This window comes from Oratosquilla oratoria, chromosome 1 (assembly GCF_046742065.1).
Source record: "Oratosquilla oratoria isolate Oo_2021 chromosome 1, ASM4674206v1, whole genome shotgun sequence".
NCBI lineage: Eukaryota > Metazoa > Arthropoda > Malacostraca > Stomatopoda > Squillidae > Oratosquilla > Oratosquilla oratoria.
Window position 1 is genome coordinate 124204973 of NC_134777.1, and position 16117 is coordinate 124221089.

At 35.5% G+C, this 16117-nt stretch overlaps 1 protein-coding gene across 3 annotated transcripts in view; it reads left to right on the plus strand.

The window, feature by feature from the left end:
* Positions 1–10770: 10770 nt before the first annotated feature.
* Positions 10771–16117, plus strand: part of LOC143026341 (uncharacterized) — a 56178-nt gene continuing 50831 nt past the window's right edge. The window contains exon 1 of one of the 3 annotated variants that reach the window (XM_076186605.1): positions 10771–10894. Coding sequence is in view for 1 of the 3 variants with exons in the window: in XM_076186586.1 (XP_076042701.1) it covers positions 11110–11151 (42 nt within the window). In the remaining 2 variants the exon portion in view is untranslated. Of the gene's footprint in view, positions 10895–10967; positions 11152–16117 lie in introns of those variants that run through there. The other 2 variants (XM_076186616.1, XM_076186586.1) reach the window with 2 other exon arrangements.

Below are 16117 nucleotides of genomic sequence, written 5' to 3' on the forward strand. Positions count from 1 at the left end.
GGGAGGTTCAGAGCAATGAATGTCAATATGGGGGCCATGGGGACCCCCAAGGGAACCATGTCAAGAATTTAGAGTGGGGCCGTGGCTTTCTGTTACAAATTATAGATTTGTATATAATATGAGAAATCTGAATATGAAAAAAACTCCTTCAAGGAGTTGTTGAATGCAGTGGAGGGCAGGGCGGTTTTGATTGTGACGATAGACTGTAGTTGGTCAAAAGAATGACAATGTTATTACAAAAATGACAAAAGGAGATAGAGGTCACAATGAAATAAACTAAATATGTAAAGGCACCTGGGTTGGATGGATGTTATGTGGAATGTCTGACAAAGAATCGAGTAGTGACAATAGGGTTGTGTTCAGGTTATTCAATGTGTTCGTCAGGGAAGGTACTGTGATGTCCCAGCGGATTGTAGTAATGGATGTATAGTCCCATTATACAAGGTGAAGGGAGACCAGTATGAATATAGTATTTTTAGATAGACCAATCTTTTGAGTGTAGTCATTTAGAAGTACTAGTGTGTGGTGGTTGAGAGGATTGGAAAGGGGGACAGAAAGTGGTTTGGGAAGAGTATTATGGGTGCGGAAGATAAAGAGGGTACGTAGATAATTTTGTTGTTGTAAGACAGGTATATGAAAATTATTTAGCAAAATATAAGAATTTGTTGTGCTTGCATGGACTTGAAAAAGGTGTATGATAGAGCACACAGGTCTTATGGAATGTGTTACATATATATGGAATAGAAGTTTGGTGAAGGCTTTCAAAAGAGGGTAAAAATGGAGAGCGCGAAAGACTTGAGGAGACTGTGTGGCTGTGTCAGGGTTGTTCTTTCATGCAGCACAACAACCAATCAATCTCGAGTATTAACTTAGCAGGTTATTTATTTACACATGACTTTTATCTTCTGAATCCGAAATGAGTATCAACAAAGACCCTTTATGTATATATGCATACATGCATGCATGTATTATGTATATATGTGTATATATATATATATATATATATATATATATACTGTATATATATATATATCATTGGTGAGAAATGAAGTAACACATTTGTAAATCACAACTTAGCAGGTTATTTGCACATGGCTTTTATCTTCTCAATCCGAAATGAGTATCAACAAAGACCCTTTATGTATATATGCATACATGCATGCATGTATTATGTATATATGTATAGGTATATATATGTATCACTGGTGAGAAATGTAGTAACACATTTGTAAAGCACAACTAACACCATAGTCGGACGAAAGAAAGAGTTGAGTAAGCGAAACTATATATTTCGATTGCTAACTGCAATCCTCTTCAGTAGTACAAAGTGGAAAGAGGATGCTTTCTTAATAGGAACCTCTTACAAAGGGAAGGGAACTGGGAAAAGAATAAATGTCACTACCCCAACCCTTATGTGACCTGAGGATGACATGAGGTCGGGTCAGGGGGAGGGGGAGGGGGAGGAAACTTGTTAACAAATGTTTGCCCACGATGAATATTTCCAAGGGTCAATGGATCCCAGATATAATATCAGGATTATTTGTCATCTCACAAATTGTTAACAAGTTTCCTCCCCCTCCCCCTGACCTGACTCCATGTCATCCTCAGATCACATAAGGGTTGGAGTAGTGACATTTATTCTTTTTCCAGTTTCCTTCCCTTTGTAAGAGGTTGCTATTTAAGACAGCATCCTCTTTCCACTTTGTACTACTGAAGAGGTTTGCAGTTAGCAATCGAAATGTATAGTTTCGCTTACTCAACTCTCGTCCGGCTGTGGTATTAGTTATGATATATATGTATATGTATATATATATATATATATATATATATATATATATATATATATATAGATATATACATATATATTCCTCCCCTTCTTTTTTTTGCGAACACACACACACATATATATATATATATATATATATATATATATATATATATATGTGTGTGTGTGTGTGTGTGTGTGTGTGTGTGTGTGTGTGTGTGTGTGTGTGTGTGTGTGTGTGTGTGTGTGTGTGTGTGTGTGTTCGCAAAAAAAGAGGAGGGGAGGAAGATATGCATATATATATATATATACATATGTATATACATATATATACATATACATATATACACATATATATATATATATATATATATATATATGTATATATCAAGACTACTATTACACAGGACGTGCGCACCCAGATTCCTGGCTCCGCTAGCGGAGGGCATTGCTTTGTAACCTAACATTTTATATTGGACAAATATATCAAAAATAGAAACCTAACATTGTATATAGGACAAATATATCAACTATTGACTTATTTAATGCAGTATAAGTTAATATAAACTTTTATAGTGAAATAAGAAACTATTTTTAAGGCACTGTTATGCTTTGAAATGCCAATTTTGGCCGGACTTAACATGTATTATTGTATGAGGTTAGTGGACAGTTATTTACATTAATCATTATTTACATTTGAGTTCACTGTCTTGAAAAGGAAGACCAATTTGGCTGCCTTCTCATTACCGAGGCGGTTCCTTAATTTTGTGTGTACAAGTCCATAGGAGGAGAAAACTCTTTCAACTCCTGATGATGAGGCTACTGCAGTTAGGAGTTGACGCACTGATAACAGAATATCACTGTCTAACATGGCTGTATTTGAATCCCACCACTCAATAGCTGTCAGGGTCTTGGTCACAGACTCAGTAAACTTGAACGCCTGGAAAGGAGGTGATTTTGCCTGAAACTTCATAATGACAGGAACAAGTGTTGTATATTTCTCATTGGCATACTCCATAGTAATATTCACCTCTTCTGCACCAAGCATTTTTCCTTGAAGTGCTGGATGAAGCATGTTGGCAAATATGTGAGCTTTGGTGATAAACTGTTCATACCTTTTTTCACCAGTTTTTCAGCTTGTTTATTGTTTGTGAAATGGCCAAGTAATTTCTTCCAAACATCTACCGCTTGAGCAATAGTGCACTTGCCACTCTGTACCTCATCTAGAGCCTTTGCTATTGGCTGCAATCGTTCCAGTAATTCCTCAGCCGAACGTTTTAGGCCTAAATTTGATACTTTGTTTCTTACTTCAGTTTCAATAGCTTCCCTGTTGACTTCACAGATCTTCATTAGAATTGGCCAGTTATTTATATAGGCCTTGAGACAGTCTGACATTGTGTTCCACCTTGTGTCCTGGGGCATGACTAGACACTGTCCACCTTCCTGCCGATACTTTGAAGCAGCATAATGATTATTTCTAAAATATTTAACTACATGGACCACATATTGTTTTACATTATCAATCTCAAGGTCATGAGCCAGTAGATTTAGTAGGTGTGCTGCACATCCGTATGTGAGGTCGGTATGCTCAGGTTCACGCGATTCCTCTAAGACTTTTCTCATCTTGTTGACATTTGCTGCATTGTCTGTCACAACACTTCCAATGTGACAACCAAAATCTTGTTCAGCCTTCTTGATCGAATTTTGTACAAGTTGTAGAATATATTCAGCAGTGTGAGGTTTCCCTGGTGTGTCTATTGTGTCAACTAAATAAATCTGACCAGTGGATGTTGTTAGAGTGGCACATATTGTGGGCTCATTATGGATGTTAGACCACCCATCAATTGAAAGACATACAGTTTCATTATTCAGGTCATCTACACACTTTTTATATTCATTTTCATACACAAGATCCAAGTACTTATCAGCAACATATCTTTTCTGGATGGAGGAATATATCCTGGCCTCAGGTTCTGAACCATCTTGAGAAACTGAGGATGCTGAACAAGACGAAATGGTGAATTTGTAGCAAATATCATTCTTGCAACTTCTTTGTCGAGATTTTCCTTTGGAGAGGCTGAAGTTTTTATGATAAATCTGTCCAGAGATGTTGATGACTTTCTTTTAGATGAAAATGATTTAGCAGAAGTGGCGCCTGTGGAGGAGTCTGATAGTGACCTTGTTAATGGTGGAGTCAGGTTTGCAGATAATTCAAGTGGAGCCGATGATGAAGGGATTGAAGCTGTTGATACAGATCCTGAAATGGAAACAGAAAATTTTAGCATATTGCATAATTTGTAAATGAATTAATACAGTGTAATTTAGGCTACTTTGGGGTACAGTAGTTATTTTTTTATATAATGATCATATTCACACAAGCCACTAAATTATTTGGAAATAATTAACAGGATATGAAATAGGTGGGCTTGGAATTCAGCCCACACAGGATTCAGTCCACTTTTAAATTCACTAAAAATAATGGGTTAGTTAGGTTAGGTTAGGCTAAATCCCTTTGGGCTGAATCCCATGTGGGCTGAATTCCAATAGAACTTATGAAATATATTACACAATGTTGAATGAAATGAATAACAATCATCTAGGCCCAAAAGTTGAGTGTATACTGTATATTATAGTGATATAGTCATTGCCCAAATTTAGAAGTAATGAAGTTGAAGTATCATCTCTTTAGGCCTTCACATTTTTATTGCACATGCTCTCCATTGTTCACCAAATTTATATAGTTGCATATGAAAAGGGAGAAATGCACACAACATAAGTAAAATTATCTACCTGGGTCATCAATTTCTTCTTTTGTATGCTGTGGCTGACCTTGGCATTTATCTCTGTGAGATTTTAATCTTGACACAATGCCCTGTAGTTCCTGGCTGCAGTCTTTGCATTTAGCTCGGTACCCTTTGCCAGAAGTTATTGGTAGTTTTTCAAAATAATTCCAGACAGGATCATTTTTTCTGCCTGAAGGAACCACTCTGCCAGGTCCAGAAGACATCCTTTATGGTTGATTCCAAAGCAGCAACTGACTCAATGAGAAGCTGCTTACCTAGAACAAGTTTCAACAAGAATCTTGTTGAAACTTGTTGTGGGCTGCACAGTGATATATACTACATGTAGGCTTATACCGTTCCTTATATTGTTATGCTAAAAATGTCCTTTAGCAATCAGATCGCATATCAGATAGCAATCCCACAATATTTAAAGTCTATAAAAAAACTATTTAAATCAAATAAATCTGATTTAAATAAAAAAAATTAAAAAGATAAAAAAAAAAAAAAAATCGCCAACCCTGGTGTCCAATAACCTCATACAATAATACCTGTTAATTCCGGCTAAAATTGACATTTCAAAGCATAACAGTGAATTAAAAATAGTTTCTTATTTCACCATAAAAGTTGATATTAACTTATAATGCATTGAATAAGTCAATAGTTGATATATTTGTCCTATATACAATGTTAGGTTTCTAGTTTTGATATATTTGTCCAATATAAAATGTTAGGTTACAAAGAAAGCAATGGCCTCCGCTAGCGGAGCCAGGAATCTGGGTGCGCACGTCCTGTGTAATAGTAGTCCTTGATATACATACATATATATACATATATATATACATATATATACATATACATACATATACATACATATATATGTGTGTGCGTATGTGTGTGTGTTTGTATTTACCTAGTTGTACCTAGTTGTATTTTACGGGAAGGGGAGCTATGCTCGTGGGGTCCCGTCTTCATATCTCATTTTATCTAAACTATTTTTAAATTCATGTATTGTTTTTGCACACACCACTTTCTCATCTAACTTGTTCCAACTGTCTATTACTCTGTGAGGAAAGCTGTTCTTTTTCAAATCTCTTCTATAGCTGTCTTTTTTTATTTTCTTTCCGTGTCCTCTTGTATTTCTGTCATCCCATTTTATCAGATTCTCTCTATCCGTAATTTCTATGCCTTTCATGATTCTGTAAATAGCTATCAAATCTCCTCTCTCTTCTTTGCTCTAGTGTCTGTAGTTTAAGTTTTTGTAGTCTCTCTTCATATGATAGTTTTGAGAGTGTTGGTGCCAGTTTTGTGATTGCTCTTTGTATTCTTTCAAGTTTTTTTATACATTTTTTTTGTACTTGGTGACCATATCGTTGCTGCATATTCTAATCTTGGTCTTATCAGGGTGATTAGGATTTTTCTCACCATTTCTTCATCCAGGTATGTAAATGCCACTTTGATTGTTCTTATTAAATTATAAGTTTCTCCAAAAATCTTGTTTATATGTTTCTCAGGTGACATATTATTCATAACAATGACTCCCAGGTCCTTCTCATTTTCTACTTTTTTTATTCCTTCTTCTCCCAAATTATATGATCCTGTTATTCTGTTTTTGCTTTTTCCAAATTCCATTATACTACACTTTTTTGTATTGAACTCCATCTCCCACTTCCTACTCCATTCTTGTACTTTATTTAGATCCCTCTGTAGTGATTCACAATCTTCTTCAGTTTTCACTCTTTTCAGTAGTTTTGCATCATCTGCAAAGAAGCTCATATAGCTTTCAATTCCTTCATCCATATCATTAATATATATAGCAAACATTATTGGGGCCAGAACTGTTCCCTGCGGGACACCGCTTATTACTTCATTCCATTTTGAGTGCTGATCTCTTATCACTACTCTCATTTTTCTTTCTTGCAAAAAGTCTTCCATCCAATTTAGCAATTTACCTTGTATTCCTCCTTCATATTCTAATTTCTTAAGCAACTTCTTATGTGGTACTTTGTCAAAAGCTTTTTTTAGGTCTAGAAATGCACAATCAGCCCATCCATCTCTTTCTTGTATTATATCTATTAGCCTTGAATAGAAACATATTAAATTGGTGACGCATGACCGTCCTTGTCTGAATCCAAATTGTCTTGGATTTAGTACGTTGTTTTTTTCCAAGTATTTTACCCATCTACTTTTGATAATTCTTTCACAAATTTTTGCTATTGTACTTGTTAGAGAGACTGGTCTATAGTTTGTAGGTTCTTCTTTATTTCCTCCTTTATATATAGGTACTATATTTGCTTTTTTCCAATCTTCTGGAACTTTTCCTTCTTTTAAGGAACTGCTTATTATGCTATGTATTTTGTCTGCCAGTTCATTCCTGCATTCTTTCAGAATCCAGTTTGCTATTTCATCTGGCCCATGCGATTTTCTGACATCAAAATTACCCAAGTGTGTCAATATTTCATTCTTTGTTACTTCTATTTCTTCCATAGGGGGGACTTTTTCTTTCCACTCAATCTCTTCAGGTTGTATATTTTCCCTTGTAAACACTGATTTAAAATGTTTGTTCATAATTTCTGCCATTTCCATTTCCTCAGTGTATTTAACTCCTCCTTGTCTCAATTTCTCCAAGTCTTGTTTGTTTTTCAGTTTATTGTTTACAAATCTGTAGAATAGTTTTGGTTGATCTTTACACTTTTCTATAACATCTTTTTCATATTTTCTTTTTTTCTCTCTGCACTTTTGTACATATTCATTTCTATAACCAGTATATATTTTCCATTTTTCAGGTCTTCTGTCTTTTTTCCATCTGGTCCAGGCTTTGTCTCTTTTGTCTTTTAACTCCCTACAACTTTTGTTGTACCAGCATTTTACATATTCTTTTTCTTGTTTTTGTCTTGGGACATACTTTTCCACTCCTTTTTTGTAAATTTTTGTCAAAATATTCCATTTCTCTTCCACTGATGTTTCTTCTTTGTATATTTCTTCCCAGTTTTCTTGTTGGAAGAATTCTCTTATTTTATCAAAGTTTGTTTTTTCATACATCATTCTTCCTTTTCTATATTGTTCATTTCTTTTCATATATTTTTCTTCATTAAGTTCCAGTTCAATCAATATGTGGTCACTTTTACCTATTGGTGTTTTATATTCAATCTTGTCCACTATTCTAGGTTCAGATGTAATTATTAAGTCTAGCCTCGATGGTTCTTCTTCATTTCTATACCTAGTGTTCTCTTGTATCCATTGTGTCATTGAATGGTCAGTAATCATCTCAAGTAGAGCATTTCCCCATGAGTCATCACCACTCTTTACTGTCATTTCTTCCCAGCAGATTTCTTTGCAATTAAAGTCGCCCATCATAACTATTCTTCCTCCGTCTTCCATTATTTTAGATAATGCTATCTTTGTGTCCTCTAGCATACTTTTATATTCACTCTCCTCCCATGAGGCTGTTTTCGGAGGCACATAATTGATCACAAATTTTCTGCTCTTCTTATCTCTGTCTTCCACTTCTATCATAATCATCTCTACTGTATTCTTTCCATATATGACACCTTTCACGTTTATATCCTTCTTAGTCAGGAACATAACTCCACCCCCTTGCTTTTTCTCTCTGTTTCTAATCCAATAATTGTATGCATCATGTCCTACACTGTTGGGTGGTAGTGGGCCTTTTAATTTTGTTTCTACAATTCCCATTATGTCCGGTTCTTTTTCTTTCAAATAATCATTCAGCTCATTCAATCCTGTTATTAATCCATCTATATTTGTGTAAGACACTCTTAGTTTTCTGCCACTTCCATTGTGTTCTCTGTTTCCCTTATGTTTTTCTTTTGTATGTCGAACTTCCTTAGTTTCATGTTCACTACTCTCCAATAGAATCTCTCTTTCTCTGACTCCGTTCTGTTCTCGTTTTTTGTCTTAGCTTCCAGTCTTTTCTGCTTTTCTTCCTCTCTTTCCTCTTTATTCATTTCTCTTTTTATCCATATCTTTTTGTGTTGTTCACTTGTTGCTAGTTTCCCTGTTTTGGATAAGATATTCTCTGCCGTTGTTTGTGACTTGAATTTAATCTTAATTGGTCTGGTCTTGTCTGTGCTATACTTTCCGAGTCTAAATTTCTCTTCGATTTGTTTCATAATTCCTGGTTCATCTTCCTGAACTGATTCTAGTAATTGGCTTACTTTTTCATTTTCCTCTTTGATTCTTGTGGTTCTATCTGTGTTGTGTTTCTCTTCCATTCCTAATATAATTACACATTTCTTCTTGTCTGCTAAATCCCTTACTATATTCTCCTTTTGTCTCATCACTTTAATAACTGAGTCTTCAGTATGTTCTTTCAATTGCTGTTTGACTATGTCAGTGAATGAAATCTTATTTCCTTCTTGGGTTTGCTTCCAATTTTTACTTTCTTTAGCTATTGTTTCTCTGTTTTCTTTACTATTCTTCTTCAATTCTTCATTCTCCCCCTTTACCTCTCTTAACTGTCTTTTTAGTTCTTCTATTTCATCAGTTAAGTTTTTATTCGCCTTTTCCAGTTCTTCCAATCTTTCAACCCTTTTTAAAATGGTGTTCATATGACCTAACCTACTCTCCAAGTCCTCGATCACCTTATCAACCTTCTTCTCTAGTCTTGTCAGTCGGGGGGGGGTTTGTGTCCCCCCACTCTCTTTAAATCCCTTGAAAATATTCTCATCACTTTCTGCTATATTGCTCCTATCTATACCTCTAATCTTCACATTCCTATTAGACATGTTATCATCCAACTCGTCTTGGGGTCGTTTGTCTACCTTACGGCGGCCCGTCAGGGCCATTTCCTCCACCTCCTCATTACCTTCCATTTCCCCAGCAATCCCTCCCCCTCTCCTCTTTCCTTACTTTCCCACTACCTCACGAGCAATTCCCCCCCCCCCCTGCAAATACAAAAAGGCACTTCTCTTTGCGTTGGTATCCACAATCTGCACTTTTCTTCAGAGCGTTCTTCAAGCCGTCCGTTCGTTGAAAGTGTGTGTGTGTGTGTGTGTGTGTGTGTGTGTGTGTGTGTGTGTGTGTGTGTGTGTGTGTGTGTGTGTGTGTGTGTGTGTGTGTGTGTGTGTGATGTGTGTGTTTGATTCACCGTGGCCTCGGATTACGTGTTGGACTCGTGATTGACATGTATGAGATAAGAGCTCGGAGCTTATATAAGACCCGATCTATGGGTACACACACACATGCCCAACTCCTATGCCCACCAGAGTTGGAGTGCCGGATCACAGTGCAGCGATGCTGTTTTTTGTTTGTTTGTTTGTTTTTTATCCTGGGCGGGGCTCGAACTCGGATCGCTGAAACAGCGGTCGAGAATGGCACCATGTATGTAGTGTATGGATGTACAGTGAAAGACAATTATATTCCCAGGTTTGTCTGAAGATGGATTAAACACAAACGAAACATTATGAGAATCGGCTAGATTCTCATGGCCATTTCTTGTAATGTTTCGCCATGTTTAATCTATCTTCGGACAAACCTTGGAAGATATTTTTGTCTTTCACTAAACATAAAGAATATGTGGGCGAAACAGCGTATTTTTTAATGGAAAAAAATTGAGAAAATGTGAGAACAATAGAGATGGCCATACAATCAAGCAGATGAATCAGGTACTAGATTGCTATATGCATTCGCATACAACTACACGTATCGGCAGGATACATGGTCGCGTTCACGATGTTACGAGTAGTTCTGTTTTTAGTTATTGTTGTTTGCTCTCTCTCCTATTGTTGTCTTTTCTGCGTTAACAAGTGAATGCGGACTTTTAGTTCTTCAATGGAATAGATGAAACTGAACCTATCGCATTAATTATTCTAGCAACTTATTCGCTGAGAAATTCTGGAAGATATTGGTAGAATAGACAGTTTTCTTCTTATATCCGCATTCCATGGAACTACCAATCGCATATGTAGATCAGTATGTGCACATGATATCTGATAATGATGCAATATGTAAACATAATTAGCAAGTAACTGTTATTATAATTTTCCTGATCACTACAGTTTATCACAATCCACTGAGTTTGAAATGCTGTCGTAAACTTCGCACTACGCAGCTCTTGCGATTTTTTAATGTTCGTTTTCGTCTGATAAATCTTCTTTTATGCAATTAGAATTTGATGCGATATCACATACTCACCAATTGTGGTAATTGAACATCTAATGATAATATTTATCATTGTCTTACTTATTTGCTTATTAGATTACAAGTGATGAATTATTTTATCACGTAGTTTAATCAACTTAAGTCGAGAAAGTAATTTTGAACTCGGTGATGGCCCCCTGGGTTAGTTCGTAGAGGATGTAAACAAACGCATGTTCGCATCAGAAACGTAAGATCTAATTGCCAACGTTTGTTCATGTCCATAATTTCAGTGTATTGTCACTGTTGCATGTGGAAATGTGAATGTTGGTGGCACTTGATTTCATGGTGGTTAGATGGCAAGGCGTGCGAGTCACCCTGAAATAAGTCTGTAACGAGTGCGAACTAGTGAATCCGGCCAAGCTTGGGTTGCCAGCAGACATATATACGCCTGCCAGATGGCGAATGCATGAATACTTATGTATACAGGAAAAAGGACAGGAAGGGGTGTGTAAATGTATGATGGGTATATTAATATAATGTATTACAAGTCATGGAATACTTGATTTAGACGAAGTTCTTGGGTCAAAGTCATTCCATTTTAGTTACAAAAGGTTGCTATACTCTTTAGTATTGGAATTTAGTTAGTGTATCACAGTGTTGTTAATTAGAGTTAGTATCATTATTAGTAGAAAAAGTATTATTTAAACTTGTCACCAAAATATGAGGGCAGGAGAGTTGTTCCAGGTAATTCTCTTGACAAAAAAGTTAGATTGAGGCAGACCTCCAAGAAGGGGATAGTTTAAGTTTTCAAGCTACCAGATATAATTAGATTACTATTGTGGTCAAATTTATACTTATAAGATGTTCAAACAAACTACAACAAATTTGACATTGGAATGTTGACTGTTGTTTATAATACTGAACTTCAAAAGTGCATCTAAACAGTACCTGCTAAACCTTTTAAAATACTAGTGGTACCAGTAGAGTAGTAGTTAATGCCAATACAGGTTATTAATTAAAAAAATAAGATAGTTGTGCAGACCTACGTGATATAGCAGTATGAAATAAAAATTAATTTTGTAGATTATAATACATAAACGTAATATGCAATTTTCTTGGTGGGAAAAAAAAAAATCTACAAGCAAGTCTACTAACGAACGAAGCCGCTAGGATACAGTCCAGATGCCATGCTGTCATCTGTCTAGTCCAGTCACTCTGTCAATTAGACAGTGGTTTCACAATGTGGACTGGGTGTTCTCTAACCCCAGTCCACGATAATAAATGCTGTTACAAAGATAATAGGGCTTCCTTGGACTTTATGAGAGAACATGGGGTTCTGCTGTCGTCTGTTAATTGCCCAAGATATAATGACAATCAGGCCGTCAGCATCCGTGGCAAGAATGACAACCCAAATGATCTTTAGAATTTGAGGTACCAAATTACTAAATATAGGTTAGGTTATGTAGGTAGGTTAGATTAGACAAATTTACCATCCTTTCATTTCTTTGACCTCGGCATCTATCAAAACAAACATGGCATATCATTCAACTTCGTTCATTAGTAAATAGGTTTTAGCAAATTTTGTGTTATTGATTTCTGCCAAGAAAATCACATTATGTTGTAATATAATTGATCAAATTTATAATTAATTTTCTATTGCTATGTCGCATAGGTATGGGCAACTAAAATTTACCCAAAAAATTTGGTAAATTTTCAGAAGTGCACACCAATGCAATATGATAATAGAAAATTAAGTAAATTTGTAAAATTATAATACATCAGCATAATATATGTTATTCTTGGCTAAAATCGATAATAGAAACGGTTGCTAAAAGCTATTAACAAACAAACATAGCTGCTATAACTACTTGAGATGCCACATTTGTTTTGGTAGAGGTGGAGGTCAAAGAAATTAAAGTATGCTAAATTTGTATATTCTAACCCAACCTAACCTATGTAACCTAACCTATCTACCTACCCCAACCTACCGGTAACCTAACATAACATAACCAAACCAAACCAAACCTAACCTGCCTACCTAACCTAACCTGCATTTAGCAATGCAGTATCTAATTCTAGAGGTCATCAAGCTGTCATCGTCATCTCCAACCTCATAATTTATCAAAACAAAGATGGTGTTTAAAGGAGTCTACACAACTTCATTTGTTTGTTTATAGCTTTTAGCAAGTTTCTATTATTGATTTCTACCAAGAATAACATATACAGTCAACCCCCCATATTCGGAGGGGATAGGGACCTCAAACCCCTGTGAATATTGAAAAACTGCAGATAGTTGACGCTATCCCCAAAACACCCCAACCCTTCCCAAACATTGTAATATGCTCCCCATATTAATTCAAGAAGTTGTGTTTTGTCATGTTCATACACATACAGTATGAAATAAAGTACTAACACTTTAGCCTTCTTCAAACTCATCTCTTTCTTGGCATGCTTAGGCATGTCTTAGCAACAATAGATGATGCAGGGCACTTAGGCATTACTGATATTAAGGTGCAAAAAGCAAGAATTACTCAGGGTGTAAAGGAAATACGAAAAGAAAAATTGACAAATGATAAAACACGCAAAATTGCGACAAATACACAAATCACCACTCACACATGTGGGACACAAGCATACTTATTGGACCGTGGGAAAGTGGTACATATACTGTACTGTAGTAGAGCGAGTGAGATCTGAACACTGAATGGCTGGAATCGTCCTATCCCAGCCAACCAATGCTTACGTTTTATGACTACATAGGTTTCTGCGAATGTCTGGAAATGGCACAAGTCTTGAATTTTAAGGCCCTCCAAATTTTCCGCAGATAGTTGAAGGCACAGATGACAAACTGCGAATTGACAAGTGTTGACTGTATTACATTGATGTATTACAATTTACAAAATAATTATTTAATTTCTATTACTATATTGCATAGGTGTGCACTCGTAATTTTTTTTTTTTATTTTTTTTTTTAGGACAAAATAAGGGCAGGGGTGTTGTCTTCTCTATAAGATTGTTGTTGCACATTATTTTCCAAGATTGTGAAATCTATTGTCCTGTATTTTTTCATACAGGAGGTTAGAGGTACAAATTCTGTTTGGAGGAAGTACCATTTTATTTTAAGTTCCTGTGCCACCCAAAAATCATAGTGCCACCTACACTGAAATGACAATCATGTTTTATGATGGATTTTGGCAATTTAGCCTTCTTTGATGGCTGAAGAAATTGTCGTATTTGTACAAGTGGTATTACATGTTTCACTTACATTTAAAATGTATGTCTTGTAGGTAGGGGATGGGTCTTTAGGTAAGTTGAGCAGCTTGAACAAGGAAATGATTGTTTTTGTGGTAGTTATAGGTTATTCTTAGGTTTTACAAAATTTGTAAGATGAATTTGGTACATAGCCCATCTGCTTTAGGAGTGTAGTAGTTTTTACAAAACTACACAGTAAAGTAAAAGGGCTTGATGACCAACAGAATTATAAAAATAAATATCAAGGAATAGAAATGAGAATAAGAAATGAAAAGCAGTATAAATGTCACCCAAGATAATTGGAACTAGATCAGGTATATGTTTAGATTAGTGGTCTTGGCTGTGGTCCTGCCAGAAAACCTCCACCCTTACTGTTATTAAACTCAGCTAGATAAACTACCGCCAAATGTTTGAATTACTTTAGTTTGAATCTACAGAGTATTATTGATAATTTGTTATGCTGTTTTTACCATAGTGTGTAGGTGCTAATGGGGGGCTGCTCTCTTTAAATTGTATCCTAGATCATACCCTAAGACACTTGAAGGAAAAATCAGTGAGGGTGAATTAGAAGAAAAAGAAATGAAAGGAACCACAGAGTGGTAATAAAATGGGAATTTGTGAGGTTTTGTTTCACCCATGTGCATAGAAATTTGTATATTCTCTAAATCTATATTATGACAACTCCAACAATTTTCCTTAGTAATGTGTCTTGCAGAAATTAATATTAAGGGATGGTGAAAAAATAATTCCCACAACCTTCCTACTATCCGGTACCAAAGTGCCATTTGTGTTGAGAGCATTACTCACTAGTTTTTCATGAAACACATGTTTTTCTCCTTATTCTAACCTAACCTGCCTAATGTAACCTACCTAACCTACTTAACCTACCTAACCTAACCTAACCTAAAACACCAGCCATGACACCACTTTGGTGGTGGGGAGTGGGAAGGTTGCAGGAATTATGTATTCGCTATCCCATAATATTAATTTGTGGAAAAAACATTACCAAATAAAAGTTGTCAGAGTTGTTGTAGTATAGATGCAAAAAATATATAAATTGCTGTGCGAGCAGGTGAGATGAAATGGCGGGTAGCAGGAAGGTTCCAGGAATTGTTTTTTCACCAATCCGTAATATTAGCTGCAAGAAACGTTACTAAGAAAAGTTGTTGGAGTTTTCTTTATACAGATGCAAAAACTATACAAATTGCCATTTGAGCTGGTGAGACAAAATTTCACAAAGACCATAAAATGTTATTTTCCTTTATTTAAAAAAAATCACCTTTATTCTCTTACTTTTTTTTTTTTTTTTTTTCTAGAGGAAATAGTTTTCAATAGAATTTTTTTGGAAACAATAGTGCTATTTAGTTTTTAGAATTATGAAATTGATATGTCAATAATTAATATCAGTTTAGTCATTATACCAACCCACTTAGATCTTTGAAAGAAATGAAACATGTTGACAGTTATCTCCTATAAGATATGCTCAAGGTTAGGTAAGATAGGGCATTGGTCTTTTTAACCCTACACAGGATGACAAAAATGGTGTGTTCATAGTCATAACATTTTGTTAGTGGATAAAAATTGATACAGTAAATCTCAATATATTGAACTAATTGATTGCCATAGCCAAAAGTATATACTGTGTGTACATATGTATCTAAATTTTTCATAGACCTGCTATCCATACAGAACCTTGCACTGCATTTACTGACCTTGTTTAGTAGGTCTCATTAGGTTCAATGTAGCTGAAATTTGGTGTATAGTGTGGGTTTACTGTAATGCTATTGTTTTTTGCTTGAGATAATTTGTTATTGAAAAAAAATCTTAAATGATAGAGAAATGGGAGCATGATTACCATTCTAAATCCTGTACAGTCATACTTTAACATACATATGGGACAATAGTAAAACAAGAGGACACAAAGAGAAACTGAAAAAAGGTAGTTACAGAAGAAATTTAAAAAGGAACAGCTTCCCACACAGAGTGATAGATACATGGAATAAATTAGACAATGAAACAGTGTGTGCAAACACTATACAAGATTTTTAAGAAAAATTATTTATGCTGAGAGATACAAAGATGGGTCACCACGAGCATAGCTCCCTTCCCGCATAATACAACTAGGTAGGTAAATAGGGGTTAGGTAACATGAAAACCAATGTATGTTGGAAATCCGCATAATTGTGCTACCCACCCTGAGAAACACCTTTAGTCCAGT